The 25,743-nt window shown below is 46.9% G+C and overlaps 1 protein-coding gene across 1 annotated transcript in view; it reads left to right on the top strand.

Moving 5' to 3' along the window:
* ROGDI (rogdi atypical leucine zipper) overlaps nucleotides 1–25,743 on the top strand; it is a 421,371-nt gene that overhangs the window by 109,468 nt on the left and 286,160 nt on the right. The window contains exon 3 of the mRNA XM_086941328.1: nucleotides 17,140–17,222. Within this exon, the coding sequence (XP_086797454.1) occupies nucleotides 17,140–17,222 (83 nt within the window). The remainder of the gene's footprint in view (nucleotides 1–17,139; nucleotides 17,223–25,743) is intronic.

Below are 25,743 nucleotides of genomic sequence, written 5' to 3'. Positions count from 1 at the left end.
TTTAATGCGTTTAATTTTTCACCAGATATTTTATTTGTATTCTTCATGTTTGCAAACCTGCCTGCTCTTTCATATGAAAGAGCTATGTTCCAAAGTTTTAAGTGGTTTGTGGGAACGGGGATGGTGTGACCATCAATCAAACAATCCGGATTCATAAAGTGCAGCAAATCACCCGTAAGAGTCTCAAGGCGCTGGAGTTGCTAGCTGCTTTGCACTGCTCTGTTTATTCAAACAGCCTGGTCTTGATTGCTTTCCTGAATTCCTTTCCCTACCATGTATTATATAAGATAAAGTCACCCCCCACCCCTTCCCCCCTGTCGTACACATAAGGATATTGCCACTCACCTCAGAGTTCCATTACTTTATAAAGGAGCTCGACATTTGGTTTTGTTCCTGTAAATGTTTATTAAACTCCTCAGTGACTTGCAATATCCTTATAAGGTATGACAGGGGGTATTTTAACCCCTGTATACCATTTTTAGCAACTAGTTAGTCATCAAAATAGGGGTAGTTCCTCCTAGTTCTTCACAAGTGAAGGGACCACGTGGCTGGTACAGCTGTCGTGGGGAGACCTGTAGTTCAATTCTTGATGTCCTCATACACCACTTAGGGTGTCCTGCTTTATCACTGGGCGCTCCTCGTCTGGCTGTCGCTGCAATGCATGACAGACCTGGGGGCTCTTTACCAGAGGTCATTTGATCCGAAAACTCAATTTAGGTGAATGCATATGAGGGGGCTATACAAGGGTGTGTCAAGTGAAAAGTGAGGAATGTCTAAAATAGACACTGGTGCCTCAAAACGATTTTTATAGTTTAAGGGTACCAAGACTAGATTAAACAGTGGTGCTATCATGTGGTCTCGATGTACCTGGATAGCTGTTATGTCACTGGATGACCAAGAGCAAAATTCTCTCACCTGCTCTGTGCATGCCATAGAGCACATGCCACAGAGCATAATGATCAGGGTGAGTCATAAGTGGCATACACACGGAGGTGTGCCTGGCGTTCATTGTATGAAACTTAGACTTCTAAGGTTGATAAATTTGAACACTCTATGGACGGAAGGAAAAATATATGTCAAAACACAGTCGCAGACATTGTAGATAGAGTTGGGTGGGCACATGGTTCTGGGAAAAAAACTTTTTTTTTCAGAATGTAGAGAAGCTGTTGGAATATGGCATGTGAGCAGTTGAGTAGATGGTTGAGGGTGTTTCAAAATTGAGCTGGTGCTTTTTTTTTTTTTGTAAAACAACCCATCCTACTTAATGGAAGTTAAATGTGGTAGGTGATTGTTTGGTCAGATTAAATAATATCTGGGTTACATTGTTGCATGGAGAGAAAGCTAACAAGTAAACATTTTACGTATTTTGCTTACTCATTGCCAGAATATTTATCATTGACTAGGCTGCCTGCGTGGGAAAATGCTAGGCAGAGTACAAATCTGTTTATCGGATATCCTTGTAAACCTTGTTGTATGGGACCCTTTCAAGTATCTTAATACAGTCCATTTTTGTTTTTATTCTTTTTTCAGATATAAATCATTTTCAGCTCTTTTTTTACTGAGCTGCAAAATACTAGTGGGACCTTCAATAGTAATATTTTCATCAATTTCTTTTAATAGACTATTGCAAAAAAACACAGTTGATGGACAGAATGTAGATCAATGTCATACATTCACCCCAGTACAAGGATCTGGGCCCAAATCCATCGTTTTTTTGCACTCCACACCACCCTGGGTTAGACTCTGGCTATATGCAAATCCGCTCTGACCCTGTGGATTTAGGCCCAGATCCTTGTACTGGGGTGAATGTATGACATTGTTCTACATTCTGTCCAACAACTGTGTTTTTTGCAATTTTCACCCGAGTGGGCTGGGTATGCTCAGACGTGAGTCTCAGGCTCTCCACACCACTGGAGTCAAGCTATCCAGGCTGAATGAAGGCTGATTGCCAGAAACCAGTCCTTGGATGCTTGATTCCGGTCTGGGAAAGACATGGCTTGGTAGTTCGGACTGGACTGTTCCCATGAGGCACAGGGTCAGAGCTGATTTGCATATTGCCAGTGTCTAACCCAGGGTGGTGTGGAGTGCAAAAAAACGATGGATTTAGGCCCAGATCCTTGTACTGGGGTGAATGTATGAAATTGTTCTACATTCTGTCCATCAACTGTGTTTTTTAATAGACTATTACCATATATCAGTGTGGCGGGACCGATGGAAACACGGACTCAGCTCGCTTTGGTAAGGAAGGCTTTATTGTTTTCAACAAGCGCTTGCGCCGTGTTATATTTCGGTAGTAGGGTAGGGGAGGTTCCGAGACTCGACGGGCTGGAGAACTCCTCTCCTTCCTGTAGTCCCCGCCTGATTTTCCTCCGTCGCGTGGACTTCTGGGTATAGTAGTCCCGTCCGTTTTGCTGGTCGGTCTCGTTTTACATGAAAGTAAAGAAAAAAAGAGAAACAGACTCAGTATAGGGCTCTGATACACTGAGAGCGTCAGGGAAAGGGTGTGAGGAGAAGCACTCGTGCACACAGGATTCTACGACGTGACGGCAGTGCAGTAGGAAAGGGGTTTGTGAAGGATTAACGATGGCGGGTGCTCTATAGAGGTTTAAAACCTCTTCTACCCGCCCAGCCCACGATACGGTCCCGTACCTGGCTGAGCCACACTTCCCTTGAAGTGCGGCTGGGCGAAGCGCCGTGTCGTTGGCCTCCTGGCTCTGTAACAGCTGGGCTCGCCTCCTCCTTCGATCCTTCTTCTGCGTCCCTCTCGTCACCGGGTCTGCCTACTCCACTCCGCTCATCTCCTTCTGTACTCCTCAACTTCTCGACTCCTCCGGGTGATGAACACACCCACTTCTCCGAAGGCTTGGCTTTTAGTTCCGGCGTCTCAGCTGACCATGGGGCGTGGTCGGGTTCGAACTCCGTCCAGTTAAAGAAACAGCGCCCTTCTTCGTCACGGGAGTGGGAAGGGTCCCAAGGCGCTGTCCCGTTCCAGACCTCCGGCTGCTGTAGCGCTGTCCCGTTCCAGACCTCTGGCTGCTGTAGAGATGACAAAGAGGGGAACATACATCAAGGGGGTTTTGGAGAAGGGGTGAGTCCCTCCGCTCCCTGGTCACAATCAGCCAGAGGATCTTATTGTAGTGCTCAAGTGTGAGACTGTCTTTAATGACTTCCTTAGTAAATTTAGGGCCAGATGTATGACGATTTTTAGCATGCACAAACGGGTGTTAGACCCGTTTGCGCATGCTAAAAACCATGGCCCATGCACAAACATCATTTTGCGACTTGCAAAATACTGTATTGCGACTCAGCATTTCGAAGGGGAGTTCCCTTCCAAATAGCGACTCCAGCCTGTATGAATGATGGTTGCAAAACACACGCAAATTACCACCTACTTCAAGTAGGTGGTAATGCATTCGCAAATGGGAAGGGGTCCCCACTACCTGCCCTTAAGAAATTAAACAAAAACGATTCATTTTTTTAATTAAAGCATCCCGTTTTCCTTTAAGGAAAACTGGCTGCATTTTTTTTAAAGCGGCTTTATTTAAAAGCAGTCCCAGACATGGTGGTCTGCTGAGCCCAGCAGGCCACCGTCCCTGGGAGGGCAACCATTCCAAATGGGCTCGCAAAATGGAGTGGCTCATTATTTATTCATAAGCCTCGCATTTTGCAACCCCATTGGGGTTAAGGTCAAGGGCGTATTATTAAATTGATAATGCGTCCTTCAAGGCACAGTATTATTGCTTGACGGCACGTTCTCACTCCTTGTTCCTTGATTATTGTTTTATAAAGTGTTAATCATTCTTGACGCAACTTGGGGCAAATACATACAATGTACAGTAATGTTTCATTAGTATAATCACATAATCTACACTTTTGTGATTGCCAAACTTGTACTTATCTAGGTGTCCCATCTTTTGTTGGATAAGGGCCAAACCTAAGCTTAAGCAATATGGGCCATATGTATGAAACTTTGGTTTTGCGATTATCAAAGAGTAATTTTTTGCTAATCGCTATTTGAGAATTGCAAGACGCTATGTATGTAGGATTTGCAAATAATTTTGCAAATCCTACATATTCTAATTGCGAATTGCAAATTGCGATTCGCAATTAAGGAATGCTCTCCATTCATTCGAATGGGAAGACATTCTCAATTTGTGATTCTCAATTAAAGAATCGCAAATTGAGAATTCAATTTCAAGGGTGTCAAAAGGACACCCTGTTGCATCCCTGAAATGTGCATGTGTGCACATGTGGCACACATACATGCCCTAAGGGCATGTATGTGTGCCACATGGCACTTTGAAAAATGCAAAAAAAGTGAATTTTTCTAAGAAATCCCAAAGTACCACCAACTTGAAGTTGGTGGTAGTTTGCGATTCCTTATGGCCAAATTGTACTTTTTCTGGGCCTCTTATATGGCATTTAAAGAATCGCAATTTGCGATTCCTTAAATGCAATCGCAAAATAGGGAATCTCAAATTTGTGATTCCTTATTTTGCAAGGCTGTTTCCCATTCATACATCCCACTTGGCTAAATTGCGATCGCAATTTTGAATGATACATATGGCCCTATATCCCTTACCGCCGGTTTAAAAAAACAGGTTAGATAGGATTGGGGTTCGATTTTAATTATGCGAATTAATGACTGACCAGGCGTGTTTTTTTTTTTTTTTTGGCAGTCATCTCTTAATCTAATATGAATATCAATTTAGTTGATTGTTTTAAAATCTGTTCACATGGTATTATTTCTAATCCTATCGTCAAAAGATAAGAGTGTAAAAGTATTCAAACTTTCTGTGGGCCGGTATACTCCTTCTTATTCATTTCTTGCCAGCACATATGTGCAAGGGACTCGAGGTCCGATCAATAAAGTGAAAATAGAAATTTAAAAAAATGCAGCTTGCCTTACCATTGTTTGGTTTAGCAAACCAAATTCCAATCTAACTAGATCATCTCCAACATTTTTCGAAATCCTAAAAATTTACATAAAAACTTTTACGGAGCCCTTTTTAAGGCCACTATGTGTTTCAAAGCGACAATTGGTACAGCTTCATCCCCTACTTTAACCTGCACCCACGTGTTTGTATACAACAGTACAATAATTTCCAAAATATCTTTTGGTACGGCACATGCTGATAACTTTACCTAAAGAAGATTACGCGGAACAGAATCAAAAGCTGCGTTTAGATCTGCATAACAAATTAAAAGTTTTTGCTTTTTAGATTTGTTTTTCTCTGTTAATAAGTTAAGTATCAGCAGGTTCTTTATTGTTGATTGTCCCCTACGAAATCCAGTTTGAAAAATTGGGATAACTTTTCCTTGTTGTTGCCCATTCTTCTAGATCTTTGAGTAATAATGTTGCAAACATTTTCGCCTCTACATCCGTTAGGGCAATTAGCCTATAGTTTGCTGGGTTTTCAGGAGGACCACTTTTATAAACAAGGATGCATTATGCTGCCTAGCCAGGATTCTAGCCAGGATTCTGGGATCAATTTGGTTTTTACAATGTCTTTAAACATTTGAATAAGAATTTTTGACCCTATGTCCATTCTTGTTTTATAGACTGCATTCGGGATCCCATTTGGACCAGGCACACCATTTGATTTAATCCTACTTATCAGTGACTTTACCATGTCTACCTGTGGTGACTCAAATATTAATAATTGATAGTCATAGTTTTTGTGCTTTTTATTCTCATTATGTACATTAATTATCGATAACGAGTTACATGCGTCATTAATGGAGTTTAGCCCATTTACAGTATTTAACCCATACAGGATAGGAATAAAAGACTCCTAGGCTATTGCAGTATTATTGGCACTACTAACTCTCATATTGTTGAAAATTTACAACAATAGTCGCCATGACCTATTTTCCATGAGTACCCAACCCAGTTTACCCTCCTGACCATAATTATTTCATGGTACAGGAAGTTGGTGTTTCAAATATGATCTTGCATCCAACAGACACCTTTATTTCTCAGGTTAATCTAGTTTTCTTTGGTATGTGGCTCTAGTTTAGGAACGTCCTTCAGTACAATGAAGTAGGGAGTGGCATCAGGTAATAAATATAGGGTGTCTTAGGCAAGTGCCAGAGTTCCTGTACTATCATTACCCTGTAGAAATGCAGTATTCATCTCCCGATCTCTTGATGTATTATGGGGGGCCCTCCTGGATATCACTTCTGGTGTGTGCACTTTGTAGCCTGGATGGTCGAGGCATATGGGCAGGACTTTTTGGTGCAGAGTGTTCCCTTGTGTGGGGGGGGGCTTATTTACTGTGTTAGCGTTTAATTCTGTATGTGCAATAGCTCCGTTCTGGATTTTAACAGTGTTCTCCAGCACTACAACTCTCCCTTTGATTTCTCTGAAGACCTTTTTTTCCAATATTGTCAAGTTTATTGTGTACTTTTTTTTTTTATCAGTAACTCCAGGTTCTTGGCTGTGAATGCATTCTGGTCTTTTGTGAGCCACTTTCGAGTTGCCACCATTTTTTTTTTATTTTACTAGCGTTTGGGGCCCTAATTGTCTTGTTAGGAATAATACTTTTTTTCTCTTTGCTGGTGGTATTTTCAGGTCTTGATTAAGCAAGAGATCAATAATTTCCAGGGGTTTATTAGAAGACACAGGAGCTTGGTTGATCCTCAATGGGCTTATATTCGGTTTGGGTGCATCAGTAAAATTTAAGGACTTGATCATTGGTAGGATTATTTTTCCTGTGACATCCAGTATTAATTATTTTTTATCAGGCCCACAGCATATGTTAGATAGTTAGTTATAGTATTAGTAGAATTTAGGCTCTTCAAGCTTTTTCCGACAGGGCCTTGGGTGAGTTTCCGTTTAACCACTTTGGGATAGTATGGGAAGTCTTTATCTTTAAAATTAAGCAGGAGAAGAGACTTCTTATCTCAGGCCTTGGCAGGGAGTCTGAGCCAAGAGGAACGGGGGGGGGGGGCCCTTCCTGATCTTAATCAGCTGAAGAACAAGCCCGCTCTTGACCTGGTCTTCGCCTGGGTTCGTCCCATGCCACAGGGAGCTGAATGCGCTTTTAGCGTATTATGTGCATGCCCCTCCTCCTTAGTTCAATGTCACCCCAGACATCGCTTGATGATAAGTGCAACTGAGCAGCAAAGCAGTAGCAAAACTGGTGTCCCTTGCCGCAGGGAGCTAAGTGCGCTTTTAACGCGCTATCAGGTGCATGCCTCTTCTCGGTAGTTCATTGACTTCACGGGGATGAAGTCCCAACCCAGACATGGCTTGATGAGAGCAGCAAAAAAGCAGTAGCAAAACTGGTATCCCCGCTAATAGATTAATCAAACTCATATCTTTAAACTATTGAAAATATATCAATTAGCCAGGACAGAGAGTAAGATGCAATTTTATAGACAAGAGGAAATACTTTTTCATTAATCCTTCGTTCCTGGGAAGTGGAAATTCCACCTTCGCCTTAAGTTTAAGGTCCGCTATTATTAGAACTTTGGTCAACTGACTTTCGCAATTTATCCAGGGGATTAAAGCAGTCTAAAACTGCTTGTCTGCATGATCGTATGCCCCAGATGTTCCAGGGTGCTCCTATGAAACCCCTACTTTTGATTAATAGTTTAGGGTAACTGCATAAAAGGTGGCTCAAGCCTTCAACACCTATGCACATAGACAGGAAAGTATGCCCTCATGCTGAAGCCAGGGTTAAGTGTGCAGCTGTGCATGTAGATAGCCAAAGCCGAACCCCATAAATTTCCTCTTCAAATGCTGGTTCTACCCCACAGATAAATCTCTCTGTGGTTTTAGAGTTTTATAGTCATTTAAAATCATCCAGCCATGTGCTCTTTTGGCTAGTAAATCTTTATCCTTAACTACTGATTGCTTCTTCATTAAAGCAATTTATAGTTTTATTAAACCTGCTGGTGCGATGTTCGGATCCCATAGTGATCGTACTTCAAGAGTGGTAATTGACCATTCTAAATAAAGCAGAGCAGAGACACTTACATTTCTGGAAAGCTCTAGCCTTAGGGTTTAACTTAATGTGTCGTCGGGCAATGCTCTTAGTTTGTGCCAAGATTTAAAATATGCCCCCATCCTTGCAACTGACTGGTTTGTCAGCCCAAAATCTGAATTAAATTGGGCTGGGGAGGTGTTGACTGGTAAGTTTAAGCAATTCCTGTATATTTTTGAGATGACTGTCAAGGATAGCTGCATCTCTCCTGCGGCGGGCTTCGCTGCCATACATTAGTGTTTGTAAGGATTTGGCAGTGATAACCTTTAAACAGGGGATCAAGGCTGGGGCCAACCAGGGAGCTTTTTAAATTTTATAAACAGTTAAGTTCAACTTTTCAACTTTAATTCCTGTAAATGTGGAAAAATGTTCCTCGATCATCAAATAAAACCAGCACGTTATTTATACTGCTTGGCATAGTCCAGCTGCTGATTACATAGGTATCCAGTACAGTTGTACTGCCTGCGGGTACTAATCTTCATAATCATAGTTTTTTTATTTTTATTCTTTTCCTTACTATTCTTTGTTGCAAATCGTGAAAGTTCATTGAGACATTGTAGGCCAATTTTTGTTTGGCTGATTAGTACGACATCATCCAAGTATAAAATAATTGAGATAGGCTGGTGTCCTAATTTGGCCAGATGTGCGTTTACTAAATCAAGAACCTTTGACAAATCAACCAGAAATAAGTTAAATAAATATGAGGCCAGCACCCAACCTTGTTTCAACTCTCCAGGTGTGTAAATTGTTCCCTAAAGTGTAGAGGCATCACCAGTTTCTATTCTTGCCCGTGTACCTGTGTTGAGGAGCTCAAAACCGTTTAATAGTGCTGAAGGAATACCCCATAATGATTGTTTCTATGGGGTCTCTGAAGAATTACAATTTCTAGGGAGATCATCGAAGACTGCATTAATATGGACATGTCTTTAAAGATTCCTTGGCTTCATTTTGTGAGGGATGGGTTATTCAAGATTGGATTGGGCGAGTACTTTGACACTCCAATGAGTATCCCTACAGATGCGAAGGTTATAATAAAAGAGGAGTAATAACATCTGGGCAACTCTGTATCATTCGCAAATTGGAGGCGTCTAGTCCTAGCTGCCCTTTTATGCTTAAACAACAATTCGGGATTACTTGCGACTCCAAGGCACTGTTAAATGCTGAAGTCATGGGTCTAAAGGCACGGTTAACTTTAAACGGTGCCTGCGGAATGCCAGTAGGGCCAAAGGCTCGATCCCGTCGACCAACCTGAATTTTTTAAAACTTGCTATTAAGTAAAGAAACTTTTTTCCAAAACAACCATTTCCTACGCTGAAGGGGCGAGAGTATCAAAGGGTAGAGCTATGGCAGTTGCACCCCTACCGGTTTCAAACAGTGAGTTATTATCTGTGCTTGGAAAGAAAATGGAATTCTAAATATTGTGCCCAGCTGAATTCTGAAATGGTCGAGTTGTTGATCTATTTAGGGGATCTATTTAGGCTGTTAAGTAATGTACAAAAGTCCCCAGTGTTTTATATCCTGCCGAGGAATAGAGCCTTGGCTTAAAATGCCTGTTCTGATGAACGTCTTTCCTCTCAAGTTTTTTTGTACAGCTTTTTTAAGCGTCTGAAATTTCCCAGACTACATTGATTGTTTGGGGCTCGACTCTGTATCATCATCAAAATTACTTTATTCGGTATGCACATATACCATAAAAGTGCAGTAAGATTAAAAAACAACAATGATTAGGGCCTAATTCAAAATACATAAACGCACAATTCAGAAATATTTAACAAGTATCTATAAAATTCATCTATAGTCTTATATAAATTATCCTCCAAAACAGTGGGCCATCAGAAATTTATAAACAATTACATATAAAATCTGTCCAGATAGGGGCGCTGGTATATGGTTCAAACATATTAAAGGGGAACCCACCTCCCACATAATTCATTATTTAATCAGCATATGTTCTAGTGCAGGAAGAACATAAAAATCATCACCTTTTGTGTTTCTAAGTCTCGCAGTCATCCTTATAAAATTGGCAGTACAAAAAAGTGTTAAAACCTCTGCGGACAATTTTAGAAACAATAGGGCCACCTTTGCCTGTTTTGAACTTGGCATTTTTTAGGATGAGTTTTTTAAAAATAACTTCCTGGGGTATGCGTAGTAGGGGCACAGCAAAACGAAGTGAAACTTGTCCTGCGGAGACCGTTGGTCGCCGCCGCAGGGACCCCTCAACTCTATTGATGTTAAGTACCCCGCGGGATCCCCCAGCATATGATGCAGTAGGTTCAACCTGAACCGATTCATTACAAATATGTCCTGTGCGTTATGAAAATAAGACAGATAATGTTCCATGCCCATACAAAATTTAGTCAAAAGGTGGGCTCTCACCGATGGTTTGGGCAGCTCCCTGTCTTCCCTATTGGATGCCATTTTCTTTAAAAATTCCAACTTGATGAGGGCCTTATCCCGGGGTAACAATTTTGTTGGGTGATTAAAATAATCGGCGTGGAGGGAGGAGCCAGGACGGCGGCCAAGATGGCCGCACGGACGCCCAGCTCCGCCGCTCGCCCTCGTCTCCCATGACATCCTGCCCGCGATCCTGCACCCTAGCCGCGGCCCCGTGCAGAGGAGCAGCGGTGGAGCCCGACCGTGTGACTCCGGTCCACGCACCGCCCCGGATGGCTGTGAATCGTCGTCCTGAAGTTTCCGGCCTTCAGTCCGGATGAGCCGGGACCTCGGGTTGCGTCACAACCGCCCCACAAGCGATAAACAACGGCCCCGATCAGCCATGATGATCCGGTGCCCCGAATGTGAAACTGAAACCACCTTTGTCACAGGCATTGAGTGCGTTGCGGCGCCGGACCTTCAAGCTGCTCAATATAGATTCTTTGGCTGGTATCTGTGACTTTGGGAAAGTTACGCTGTGAGGCAGAATTGATCGCCCGGACCAGATTTCAACCCAAACGCGGTACGAGGTGCGTGCCTCTGTAATTGAGCGAGGGCTTGAGTGTGACTCTCCGCAACTCCTTTACGAACTGCACGTTATTTGTTTGAGCCGGACCGCTGCTGCGGCGGCTCCTTCTTTGTTCCTTGAGACCCGAGGTCCCGATAAACTGACCAGGGAAAAATGGCGCTTAAGGTGAGAGATGTTTGGCTGGCCATCAATGACTTGCACATTGCCCTGAAAGGTCTGTGGACGGATGTACGCCCCACGCAGCTGGTAACTTCTCCTGCTATGGCACATTTAGTCGCAGATGCACGCAGCAGGGAGTGTATGCCCGACTTGTCCCCGGCTGCTGCAGCAGTAGACTCCCAGGAGTGTGTGACGCTGGATGATGGGACTGGGGAACACAATATCCGGAACGGTGCATCTGTTACCCTCTTTGATCTCCTACCAGCTCCTCTGCTTGCCGACCATGGGCGCCCTGCACTACCGTTGAAAGTTGGTATGCCCTGGAGATATGCTCCTTTGTTGCTGCTGTGGTCTTTGTCATGGAACTGTGTGGCCCCATCTGGTACTGTTGGTTTACTGCGACTCTTTGCGCACAAATTGGGAGAAATGCTGACCTTTTCCCGGACTGGTCAGGGCTGACCGCTGCCTGTGTACGACATTTCCTATGTGACCTCGGTGCCGAAACGGAACATTGTTTGAACTGGAGACTTTGGACGGCTGGGATGACCATACACTAATGCCCACGCTCCTACTTAGTGGATTTCCGCTTTTTGGGGGTGGGGGTGGGGGAGGTTGGGGGTGAGCCTGGGGCTGGAGCTAAGGCCCTCCTCCGTTATTTCCCGCTTTTGGGGTTTCTTGGGGCGACAGGCATGCCTATGGGGGGGTGGCCCGTGGCTTTCCGCTGGTATGCAGGGTGGGGGGTTGGGGGATGGGATATGTTTTGTGTTCCTTCTTTGTTTCTATGGCCCTCTTTTCTTTTTCTTCCCTTTACTCTGTTTCTTTTCTGTTCCTATATACCTTTTTACTTAATTTGGGATCGGGGTCCAGTGTTATCGGGGAGTCTACTGTAATGTGTCTTCATGTGACTTAGCTGTTGCTCTTAGTCTCTTGCTTGTGGGACACTGTGTTTCGGTGGGTGTTTCCTTTTTATCATGCTTCCCACTACGTACTCCTTTCATGATGACTACTCTCCTGCTCTGGGACTTGCTCCAATTTTATTCTTTTGTTTTCGTAAAATTGCACGCTATAATATCCTCGAATCCTATTATAAAAGGAAATCCTCCCAACTCCTGGTACAATGTGGACATATCCATTTATTAATCCTTACTATAGGCCTACGCTGACCACTGCAGTAATGTTTTCCCTCGCTGCGCGAGGCTTAATATCCTTTTATGTTGTTGTCGATGATTATTGGTCTGTGCCTGCAATCTCCTGTAATGGTATATTTGAGGTTTTCCAATAAAAATTTCCCCAAAAAAAAAATTATCGGCGTGGCCCAGGCCTGAGAGAGTCTCCCTCACATATTATAGCCAATGGATGTTCCGCCCACGCTCCCGAGTAATACAGTCCATTATTAGCTGCTGAGTTAATACAGCTTCGGGGTTTTTCCATATTTTAATCCAACAGGTGAGGGGTTTTAATTGGTTCCTATCTCTAATATAAGTGAGACTCAATTCCTCATGGATGGTATAGGAGGGTGCACTCAGTAAACTCGGGGCTCTGTTCAACTTTTTTTAGCAGCTCCTGCTGCTGGAGAGAGGCTAATAATTTTTTGCCACTCTAGAGCAAAGGCTGCTGCCTTATATTGCTTGCGATGATTATACGGTGAGTAAAAATATAGTAGGGTGTTCATGAATAGTTCCCAGTTAGTAATCGGGCATTGATCATGAATATTTCACCAATTGTAGGATGCGTATTCTATTATTTTGATTGTACACTCAGTCCATTAAATCCTCCTGAGTTTGATTGTCTCAGGTTGCTACGCAGAGTATTTCTGGGCTTAATCTTGAGACCAGTAGTAGCCACATCAATGACCTGCAGGCGAAGGTCAGTTACTAAGTTGTCATCTATTCGAAATTAACCTATTAAAGCCAAATTGGGATACCAATGTGACTGGGAAATCAATAGTAGAGCTTGTAGTCCATGTGTGATAGGTCCATGCCGATGGTTCATCAGTGTGGAATCGCCCATTTAAGATTCTCAGACTGAGTGCCTCAGGTTCCTTCATAAAAGATTAACCCTTGAAGTCCCTGCGCCTTGTTTGGAATACAACAAAAGAAATCTGTTGAAGTAAGAAGTGCTCTCCTTCCAAAATTGGCATCCGGTTCATATTGAAGTTCCCTCTTACAATGATGATAGCTGCAGATAGCATTTTGTAAGAAAATTGATCAAGTTAACTGAAATGGATTCTCTTGAGTTTCTATCTGGCTGTAGATATGTGTTAATGAGTAGCAAAGAGTGGTCGGTCTCAGAATTCCAGTTTTTTTTAATAGAACTGTCAGCATTTGTGCATCTTTATTTTCAATAGGCTAAATATCTATTTTTAATGAAGCAGCTCTATAAATGTGCTAAACTCCCCGTGGGATTACTGTACCTCTTTATATTTGTGGCTGCATTGAAGAAGCATAGGAAGCCTTCAAGTAGAAGGTGCAGCCTCGACCAATTCTCCTGCAAGAAAATGATGCGAAAGGAACTATTGTAGCTTACTAAATTCGGATCAGTGATTTTGTTCTGTAGACCATTAATGTTCCTGGTGCAGAGACTCAGTCGGCCCACTGGTTGATCATTAAATGAGCGCTTAGAACGCCGTGGCTTCCTAGGAATGATGAAGTACTGGGGCAAGACAGGTTAAATCTGACTTCTTGGATTTAGGCAAGTCCGTTATAAAGTTTAGGTTTTAGGGCCTGTGCATCTGCACCTTAAATATGCTGCTTCTCGAATGTTTGACGACCGAGTACACTTGTTTACTCGTTTTCTCTCTGTTCACCTCTTTATACGCTGTCCATTCCAGAGGTGATCTGAAGTGAGGAGCCGGCATATGCAGAGAAACAGTAATACCCGACATTGCTAAATATTCTTTTCCCTGCAATATTTATTTGCTGTAGAGTTGGAAGACCAAGTTACTAGAGATTGCTACCTTGCATTTCTCCATATGTGAGTTAGCAATTCAGTGGTCTCATTGTCGAAGTACTACGATGAGTAAGGTTAGCGAGGGTGTGCAAGAACTTTAATATGTTACCACAATTTACAATATCACACCTCACTATAAAAGGATTACAAGGACCAAAGATTGTGCACCTACTACATGAATTGTCCTCCAAGGTAGCCAAATTTCAGATAATTTTCTCTCCATGCACCCGGATTTACCAGTTGACTCAGACTGTATAGAGGGATCGCCTGGAGTAGCACCCGTGGTGGAGATGCTTGTTCATGATTGTTCACTAGTAGCTTTTCCCTTTTGGAGGTTAGAATCTGCGTTCAGCCCAAATGCAGTTGTTAATTGTACAGACGCCTCATCTGTTCGGTCAAAGTTCACCCTATCCCCTCTTGAATTGGAGTTTGAGGGTCAGTAGCTTGTTGTGTGCGACAGGTGTTCATGGGGGTAGGGAGACGAAAATATTTTTTTATTTGACTCTGGCCATGCATAACTTTTTCTTTGCCTTTTTGTCGGTGAGATACTGGTTTGACAATTCAGGGCTGCGGATACGCCAGGACACTGTTCCCGAGTTAGTATATTGTTTGGTTTCAATGTTGCTGATTTAGTTGTAGGCAGTGCCAAGGGAGAGTCCACGAGGTAGCAGCCACCCTGACTAACATGGACTATACTGGCCCACTATGTCACCTGATCAAGAGGAGTCTTTGTGGCCTTTGTTGCGTTCAGATTCTTGAGACCTCGAGTGACATATATAGGACGGTAATTTTCTTTGTTTTCTTGTGTTGGGGTGTCCCATGCCTGCAGAAGAGTACTTATTTGATCAATAATTGGTGCACCAAGGCACTCCGTATGCTGCAGTGCAACGTAGTCGTGTGCCCTGTGTATTAGACTATTCAAATCAGCTAGTTACTGGTCAATTCCGGATACAAGCATTGCAAGTGTGTTTAAGTCTACCTGCAGGTTCATTTTTTAGGTTGCTAATTCAGGGCATTCACAGTTACCTGAGATGTCCTTAAAAGTGACTCCCACAGATCATTTACAGTGGCAGATCGATTTGTCTCTGCAGTTTGGAGATTAAGATGTAGCTCATGATCTGCATCAGTCAATTTTGAAAGCATAGCCTCCAGCTTGCTTGCCCCAAGGTCTTGCTTGTAGTGCTTAGAAGAGGGCGGTGCGCGAGAAGCACATCTTGAGAAATAGTCTAGAGGAGATTTTTCACATTGGGAAGTCTAGATAAGCATTTATGCCTGTCTTTGGGTAGAGAGTGTGTCCATTTTGGTTCAAGATCACATACCAAATCAGACATTAAGTAATGCCTGACTTCTGGAGGAGACCAGAGGCGTTCTTGTTAATCATTTGCTGTCTTGGTCCCCTCCTGCTGCCTGCCCCGAGGCTGTATCTGTTTCTGTTGTTTCCTTTAAATCTTCAGCTGCTTTGTTGTCAGCCTTGGAGTGGGATGAATTCAACGGGGCAGGTTACCTTTCAACTACTGTTTTTTGCCCGGGCCGGCATTCTTCCTTAAGATTGTGAAATCTGAGGAATGTAAAGGTTCTTAGTGGAGTTGCGAGCATGCCTGCTGCACCAGTCCACTCACTGTCCCCACTATAGCTTAAGTTGGAGACCGAGCAAACGAGAGGGGAGGCCAGAGCAGAGGGGACGGTGACGTGTTCCAGAGTAATGAACACTGAATAGTATACAGTTCCCCACACTGCATCTGGGTTCACCTTATTAAGTGCCGTACCTTCTTTTTCAGTACTCTGAGTATTAGGTACGGTCTTTGGGGAGATTTGGGTTGGGCACCCCTGAAGTCCCTCTGTCGAGGAGACTATTGCTTCACCAGGATCCTTTGATAAGCTACATTTGTCGGGGTTCTTTGCACATTTTTCAAATCTCTTGCCCAGGGATGAAATCAGGCTTTGCCCACCTTGTGCAGTTTTTTAATATGGGAAGTGATTGAGCCCTGGTCTCATGTTCCTAGGAGGTAGGGCCCACAGTGCTTTTCCCAGGGCTTATTCCCTTAGGTAGCTTGACTGATTTATTGAAATGGTTCGAGGTGAACCCTCCGTGAGAGATAGAAAATAGCCAAAGCCACAGACTACGCTGCAGCCTAAGGCCTTACTGTACCTGTGTGCCAAGTAGAGGCTCAGTCCACACTTCCCATTTATCCGGCTGCCCAAGCCCAGCAGATGAAGGCAGCATCCTGGATCGATGTATGACCCGGTCCTCAAGGAGCCGAGAATCGGCAGTGGCTGGATCAGCAGCACCCCTACACCTCTACACTTACGATGAACGAAAAGGGAGACTTGAGAAGCCAGTGAAAGGGGGGTTGGAACTCTACTTTGCCATTGATACCTTAGGGATCTCTTGATAAGGAAGTCAGAGACCAGACTGCCCCTTGCCAGTCCAGCACTAGAACACTTGCCAGACCCACCACGGATGCGTGCAGCTGTCCGGGCTGGGCTGTCCGTGAACCTCTGCCTATCCAACCACAACCCCCCAACCACCTGCAAACATATCTCAGGGCTGCCACTCTAGACCGTCTTCGAGGGGCTTGCAGGAGAACTTGCCGAATGATACTACCCGAGTATCCCCCCCCCCTTTTTTTTTTTTACATGTCGCGTTTAGACATTTAGGTGACCTTGATAAAGAGTGAAAATATGTTGCACATTAATTATATTCGATACCTTCTGTTTTGATGTGTTGTGCAGCATGTTTTAAAAGTGTGGTTGGGAGAGATCATTTTGGCGCCAGATACCAGCGAGATAAGATGATAAAGCAGAGTGACCTACTGTGTCTAGTTTCAGATGCTCGAATCCCCGAGGAAGCCATTTCAACCTCTCCCCTTTTCAGGGTGAATACATTGTGTCTGAACTCTGGTAGGAAGTACTAGCCTGTTGGGGGCTCTGTATAGCGCCATGATACCTGCTCAGGTCAGCTGCGCTCTGCGATGCATAAGGCTAGATATTATTGTAAGCAGCTGTACTGACTGTGTAGATGGATTGACTCGATCGTGTGGAAACCGAATGAATGTGTTCTGCTTTGTTTCTTGGCAGGAAGCATCACGGCGTTTTACGTTGCCATCCGGAGCATCAGAAGGACCAAGCAAGCAGGAAAACTTTATATTGGGTAGCTCCACGTGAGTATCTAGGCCCAATAAGCCAATTTCCTATTTGCATTCAAGCAACTAACAACCTTAGTCTTTTGAAATGACTAAAAACTCACCTTTCATTTCTCTCCCAAGTAATTCCTCACATGAACATGAGGCAGTTTATGGCTGTCAAACCACACAGTTCCTCTATCTGTACTTTATTTCCTTCTTTCACCACCACCAGTGAGCATCGCCCCCTGCACATGGGGTATCTGAGAGCACCAATCCCTGCACATGCGTATCTGAGAACATCGACCCCTGCACATGGGGTATCTGAGAGCACCAATCCCTGCACATGCGTATCTGAGAGCATGGACCCCTGCATATGGGGTATCTGAGAGCATGGACCCCTGCATATGGGGTATCTGAGAGCATGGACCCCTGCATATGGGGTATCTGAGAGCATGGACCCCTGCATATGGGGTATCTGAGAGCATGGACCCCTGCATATGGGGTATCTGAGAGCATGGACCCCTGCATATGGGGTATCTGAGAGCATGGACCCCTGCATATGGGGTATCTGAGAGCATCGACCCCTGCACATGGGTATCTGAGAGCACCGACCCCTGCACATGGGGTATCTGAGAGCACTGACCCCTGCACATGGGGTATCTGAGAGCACTGACCCCTGCACATGGGGTATCTGAGAGCACTGACCCCTGCACATGGGGTATCTGAGAGCACCGACCCCTGCACATGGGGTATCTGAGAGCACCGACCCCTGCACATGGGGTATCTGAGAGCACCGACCCCTGCACATGGGGTATCTGAGAGCACCGACCCCTGCACATGGGGTATCTGAGAGCACCGACCCCTGCACATGGGGTATCTGAGAGCACCGACCCCTGCACATGGGGTATCTGAGAGCACCGACCCCTGCACATGGGGTATCTGAGAGCACCGACCCCTGCACATGGGGTATCTGAGAGCACCGACCCCTGCACATGGGGTATCTGAGAGCACCGACTCAGGCACATGGGGTATCTGAGAGCACCGACTCAGGCACATGCGGTATCCGAGTGCACCGACCCGGGCACATACGTATCTGATAGCACCGCTAATCGCAGCAGCAACATTTGCCGCACACTCTGTTTGTGTCTGTGTAGATTCTACAGGCGGGCAAAGTGTAATATGCAATTTATTATAATTGAGCGTGGGAGCGGGCTGTGATTGAGCGTCAAAGCCCCACTCGTCCCCCAAAAGTGGTGTAATTGGTAGCTTATTATACTCTTCTTATCTGGCTATATGAATAATGCCACAGATGTTTTTTTAATCAATTTGTTTAAAAGGGGTATTTATTTTATGCTAAGATCACTTCGCATGTTCCAGTTACTCTATACAAGAAAAGACAATCTGTGAGGCAGCGGCAGTGTTTTTCTCATGTCCGTTTCAATGTACTATGGTAATAAACTAGAATTAAAACTTTGCATTCTTGTAATATATCCGCTGCAATTCATAACTCGCACAACAGCCACGCAAACCACAATTCTCATACCAAATGCATTATCCGCAAATGAACGCTTTTTTGATTGCCTCTCCCTCCGATTTAAGTCTGCACCACTTGACAAATGTACATGAAACTCTAAATAGCAAGGGGGCGTGGCTAGCCAGCCATCATGGCGGACGCGAGTTCTTAGTGCTCTAGCTGACATCCCCTGTAATACGACGTAATTATCCTCGTAGTGCGCCATCCACGCCTGTAGCGTGTGGAACCGGATAGCGGAAGAGCAAGGGAAGCCAGGGAAGCCAGGAAACTCTTTACTGAGCTGTTTCCACAGCCGAGGTCGCGGTTACTGACACGAAGGTGGACAGGGCCTCCGCGTGGTGAGGCCTCGCGGCAGAGGCTTCCAGCGGGCGGCAGCCGCTTGTGCTGAGATGGTGATCGCCGCTGTGAACATAGTGCCAGCGAAGAGGAGGGTGCGGCAGGCCCCCCGCGGTTCCTACCTGCTCATCCCTGCCATACTGCCACGGGAGGTGTAGCATCTGGTGGGACTGCCTGCGGATCTGTAGTGTGGTGGTGTGCGGCCTACGAGTCGCTGACAACCTGAGGAGCAGAGGCTTGGATCGATTTACCCGGTGATTAGTGTGGGTGCACCCATCCCCCCCCCCCCCCCCCCACCCCCCCCCCACCCGAGAAAAGAGCAGTTGTCTTCCCAGTAAGGACCCAAGTTGCAGCGAGGTGGCTGATCGGCCAGAGGGCCGCACAGGTCCTACAAGTTCCAGCCCGCCCCAGGGAGCGTGGTGCCGAGGTGACGGCTGCAGCTGAGAGTTGAGGTGCGGTGGCCCACGGCAGGGTCGAGTAGAGTGTACTGGGGAGACTCTAATATGTAGATCCCTCAGCAGTTCTCAATCAAGCGGCGTGACAGAAGACGGCCCATACCTGTGTGCTGCCATTAAACGAGCTGGTGAGTGTGCGTGCCTGTGGCCAGACCGGGGGTCCCTGCAGCTGTTGCACCGGCCAAACGGACGACCCACGCTGGGGTGGCGGTGACTGGGGAGGTTTACCTCATCAGACTGCGTGACTGGAGGTCCGCTTTGAGGCCTATGCAGCGCTACATGGTGAGGCCTTGACCGCACTGGTCACTCGTGCGGAACTCACCCGGCAGGCGCATACTGAGAGCTGCAAGAGGAAGCGGGGGTGGTGCCGAGACAAAGTGGAGGTCACCGGGAACCCCCTCTAGTGATTCTGAACCCCACACTTCGCGAAGAAAGTGCAACTGATTAAGACATGGAGGTTCAAGATTGGCGCGCTAATTTCCTGCCTGCTAAAGCTCCAGCCATGGTCTGTGTTTGGGAGGCCCCCATCAGCTGCCGCTAATCCACTGACAGTGAACACCTGCTATGAGGCCCGGCTTTGAGACCACACAGTCTTACCCAGTGAAACTCTACCCTTAAAGTGAGGTCTACGGCGCACATACTGATCATAGAGCTGAGGCTGCACAGACAAATAGTGGGCTAGCACTTGCCTTCCTTTTACCTGCTGAGCCCCTCCCAATCCCTAATGGACGCAGGATTCTAACCGTATGGTGACGGACCTATCCAGTATCTCGGGGACGAGAGACGGGGCTGGCGCTCTAGCAATGCCCACAGCTGCAGACAGCCAACAGTCCCTCATTGCAGAACAAGCCGATTGGGAGCAATAGACACGGGTGCGTCTCTGGAGTTGCCCTCACTGACCCAAGTTACCACTGAGACAGTCTGCATTCCAAAACCACTACATCCTGAGGCGGACTGCCAGAAACCGAGACCTGATGCTGGGAGAGGATACTGGCTGTCCTTAGACAGACGAGCAGATTACAAAGCGACCATGAGACCGGTAACATAGGGAACTTACCGACTGCGATAGGTTCCCCCACTGGACCACACAGTTCAAACGATGCACGCCTACGCGACAGTCGACCCCTAACCTGAACTCCTAACACTGTCGAATTGCTTGTGTGCTGACCTTGCCAGGCGCAGGCTGCAAATGCCCACGGCGCAACAACTCGTGATGGGCCGTATGTGAGCCAAGATGCATCAAGGGCCGCTAAGTGCTGGCAACCTGGATTCTTCACATTTGAAGAACGAGAGTGAAATGGAGCAGATGTCCACAGCACTGGCGGCCAAAATGGACTCTGTCCTTGAGGCAGTGGAGAAAATAGGAGCTGCACTACATCATACCAGGGCATCTTTGGAAACTCTGATCGATAAGGTTACTTCAGACTTCACGCTTCTGCATGCGGACCACTGCAAGCTGACTGACTGTGGGGAGGAGGAGCAGGAGACCCCATACGCCACGGAGCAAACACGGACTTCCTGGTTGCAACCACGAACGAATCCGGAAGTGAGTGGCGGCGCTCTAGTGTTCAAGTGGCTGGAAGGGGAGGAGTCACGTCGGAAAGCAGTAGAGAAAGGAGCAGAGGCGGAGAGAAGAGGCGGAGGTGGAGAACGGATGGTGTGCAGTGACAGCGAGGAGAAAGCGGAGCACCTGGAGGAGGTCCGAAGAGAGGAGAGCAAGAACGGAGTGGAGGAGGTCCGAAGAGAGGAGAGCGAGAACGGAGTGAAGGAGGTCCGAAGAGAGGAGAGCGAGAACGGAGTGGAGGAGGTCCGAAGAGTGGAGATCGAAGAGGTCTGAGCAGAGAGACGACGCGGGAAGTAGCGGGATGGCGTATGGACGGAGGAAAAACAGAGGGAGAGCCAAGAAAGTGTTCTATACACCACTTCCATACCCGTTGGGCTGAAGGAGGGAGAAGACGCCACAGGTCCCTACGCTGCGGTCCGAGAGGTGGGCCGTAGCCAAAGGCAAGTTCCTTTACAGGGGGCATTCTGGTGGGGTGTGTGGGGAGGGGGGAGGTAGAGCTGTAGTGGGAGGTGGGAGGACGGGCATGTCAGAAGGTACTAAAGATAAAAAGTATCACACCAACCCCCCCCCCCCTTTTCACGCATTTTGGTGATGGTAGCACAACTCCTATAACCAGAGCATTTAGTAATTCCCGGTTTCCCCCTTTTTATTTTCCCTTCTGAGGCTCAAAGACCCCGGGATCCATAAGAGAGGCGAGACGGAGGCCTAATTACTCCTGGATTCGTGGACCAGACAGGACACCGCTACGCATTACAGCATAAGACCTTAATTTTGAACTCTGTCAATACCCAATAAAACAGTCCTAAAGGATAACATACCGTGGTCTTGTGCTCTGTACCCCACAACCCCACCACACTGACAATGTCACCGCCCAAGGTCAAGTGCTCGCCGAACTCCAGCCAGTCACTCACAAGATATGATGGATCGACTACATGCCCTTGAGGACAGGGCGGCGGACGCTGAAGGTCGTTCTCGCCGCAGCAATATTCATGTAGTGGGATTACCTGAAGGAGAAGGAAGGCACTCTGAACAATATATCGAGAACTGGCTACGTGACCTCATGCCGCAGGGAATACTGTTGAAGCAGTTTGCAGTGGAAAGAGCTCATAGTAGCCAGCGCAGAGGCCTCCGCCGGGAGCCAGGCCGCGCCCGTTCCTGATCAAACTCCTCAACTACAGAGATAGGGACGCAGTGCTACGAGAAACCCAGAAAATGGACAGCCTGACAGTAAGTGGCAGCCTCGTCATGCTTTTCCCCAACTATAACGTCCTGGTGCAACGCCGAAGAAACCACTATATGACGGTGAAGCGCCAGCTCAGAGAGCTAGTTACCATACTCCCTGTTGTTCCCTGCCAGGCTGCGAGTGGTTGTGAAGGTTGAAACACACTTTTTTGACCCACCGGCGGAGACGTGGTACTGGCTAGAAGAATCGGGGCTATGGACTGGAACGAGGCCGACAGATCCAGATGAAGGCACCGCAACAGGCAAGAGAGGTAGGCGTCGCGAACAAGGCGAAGGATGGCGCGCGGAGCAACATCAAGAACGGTGGCCCCAAGTCTGGACAGAATGCGAATGGAGCTCCAAAATGTACTGGAAGCGGTCACGACCCTTGGCTCCCTGAGTGCTCAAGCTCGCCTGGAGTCTTTTGTGCAACACACAGTGGTGTCGAGTTGCTCGTCGACACCATCTAGCGGAACTTCCAAATGGTGCAACACATACGTGAGGTGCGGAGAGGACAGCCAAAGCAGAATGTTACCTGCGCACGCACCCACCAGGTCGCACATTGACCTAGTTCCTACCTATGCATGGTCACAAAGTTCGGACATACAACCACGCAAAGTTCACCCTGATCGTCATGTTGTTCGCAGTTTACACATTGTTATGGTTACAGCAGACCTGTTCACACATGCTCGGACAAGCTCCATGCTTAATAAAACATACCCCACCCCAGGCTCCTCAGCAGACTGAACACTCTAGTAATGGCACAAGTCAACATACTCATGTGGAATATACGTGGCATGCACACTCCCTCACGAAGATACTCTATATTTGCTTATCTTCAGAGGCACTCGGTCGGAATCGCCTTATTACAGGAAACACACCTGACACAGCTGGAACTGGAAAGACTGCGCAGGCGCTGGGGAGGGCACTCATTTGGGTGAGAGCGGGTGTCCCATTCACTAGCACAGACACGGTAATAGATCCTGCAAGCAGGTACACTCTGGTACATGGAACACTCAATGGTCTACACATATTGCTGGCCTCGATCTATGCTCCTAATGTTGATCATGTGTCATTCCTGACGCAGCTGTCGCTGCTACTGACTCCTTATGCTGGTCTCCCCTGGTTACTGTGCGGCAATTTCAATTCAGTGCTTGACATACACATTGACATTTCCTTTTCCCCTCTCCGTACTACATCAGCAGTATCAAATGCGCAGGTGCTCTCGGACTGGCTCTCGCACTGGACATTGTTAGAAATGTGGCGGGCCCTCCACCCAACTGACCGTATTTACTCCTATTACTCGGCGACACATGACCTACATGTCCGACTAGATAAGGTGGTGGGGTCCCAGTCTTTACTGCCGCCAATTGGGGACTCGGAGTATTTAGGATAGACACACTCCGATCATAACCCCCTGCGGATTCAACTCTGCTGGGAGGCTGATCGGCCCCCTATACCCACATGGTGCCTTCAGCCCACCGCACTGGAAGATCCCGAATTCCGCTCGTCACTAGGGACAGCCATCCTGACATATTTTGAGCTCAACAAAGGCACAGCAAGTAATGCACTGGTGGAGTGGGAGTTCTTCAAAATAACACTCAGAGGTCACTGTTTAGGAGCGACATGGAACATACGTAAGCAGTTGGTGAAGTCAATCACCCACCTCGAATCCCAACTGAGCGCGAGGGGGAAGGAGGGGGCAAGCACTTGAATCATCTAGAAGTCCTTCGGACGCAACTTGCGTGGTCTGGAGGGCTTACGGTGTCATAACTATGCAGCTCACACAGCCCACACACACGCCACGGCAGACAGGGTGGGCCGCTTGCTCGCCTGGCTGCTCAAACAAGAGGGCACCGCGTTCCGATTGCAGGTATGCGTACATGGGAAGTAGAATTAGTGTACACGCAAAGGGAGATTCACAAGGTCATGGTGGATCACAATGCAAAGCTGTATCAATCAAGTGTCCGCTGTTCGGGGCACGAGCTAGAGCGGTTCCTCGAACAGACCCAGTTACCCACAGCCTCAGAAATGCATCAGGAGGAACTTAATTGCCCCCTCACCTTGGAGGAGATAGGGGAGGCGATCACATCGATGGCATCCGGGAAAACACCAGGCCCGGACAGCCTACCTGCTGAATTCTTTAAGGCTTACCGGGAGTCTCTGGTACCGCATTTACACACTCTTTACGCAACAGCATTGGAGGAAGATGCGCTACCCCCTTCAATATGTGAGGCTTACCTGGTGTCCCTGCTAAAACCAGATTCAGATCCCACGACCTTGGGGTCTTGGAGACCGCTGGCGCTCCTTAATGCAGACAATAAGATACTTGCCAAAACACTAGCGGAGCGTTTGGCGCCAGTAGTTTCAGCCCTGGTCCACAGTGGCCAAAATAGATTCGTGCCCAAGCGGAGCACGTCACAGAACTTGTGGAGGTTTTTTTACAGTGGCGGCGGATAGTGTAAAAGAGTGGCCATGGGCGGGTTGCCTAATGTTGGACCTGGAAAAAGCCTTTGATTGCTTGGAGTGGAGGTACTTGTCAGCGTTGCTGCAGTGATATGATTTAGGGGGGGAATTTTTACAAATGGTGGGCCTCTTGTATAAGAACCCCACAGTCCGGGTAAGGTTAAGTCCGTACAAATCTTATGCTATATCCATATGCAGGGGCACCAGGCAGGGGTGCCCGCCATCGCCACTCCTGTTCGCGCTAGCAATCGAACACCTAGCAGCGGCCCTTCGCGCATCATTAGGGGATGGAATACCGCTGGGAGAGGCAGTACGCCAAGTATCGTATGCAGACGACCTGCTAGTGTACGTGAGACATTGAGGATATTCCCGCCCAGTTGGCCTGCATCCTATGGGACTTTGCCGCTAGTTCGGGACTTCAGGTAAATGCCAGTAAGTCCTGTCTCTATGCGTTCGTGGAGGGGAGACAAGATCCGGGATACACCCTTAATGGTACGGGGGTAAAGTGGCAAGGGGACACCTTCCGATACCTGGGAATACAGATTTACCGTCAGCCACCAGACCTCTTTGACGGTAACCTAGGTAGGGCTCTCACGGCCATCAAGTCACAAATGTGTTTCTGGGGCACATTACCGCTATCGGTCAAGGGCAGAGTGGCGCTACCCAAAATGGTGATTCTCCCCAGGTTACTGTATTACTTCGCTAACCTGCCTCTATATATACCTGCAGCCTGTTTTGCCACATTCTCTAAACTACTCTGGGACTTCATCTGGGGAAGCAGCTGGCACAGGATGTCACTAGCGAAGCTATACCTTCCGACAGATCAAGGGGGACTGGCAGCACCTTGCTTAGAACACTACTACTTACCTGCACAGCTGCAATGGATAGCCCGCTGGTTTGCGGATAAGGGTCGGGAGGATACAGCATCTACACTGCCCCCATGTTCTCTAGAGCGGCTACTTACACTCTTCCACCCAGCCA

Source organism: Lissotriton vulgaris, chromosome 10, assembly GCF_964263255.1.
Source record: "Lissotriton vulgaris chromosome 10, aLisVul1.2, whole genome shotgun sequence".
Taxonomy (NCBI): domain Eukaryota; kingdom Metazoa; phylum Chordata; class Amphibia; order Caudata; family Salamandridae; genus Lissotriton; species Lissotriton vulgaris.
The sequence above is the reverse complement of the archived record's forward strand: the minus strand, read 5'-3'. Positions and strand labels throughout refer to the sequence as shown.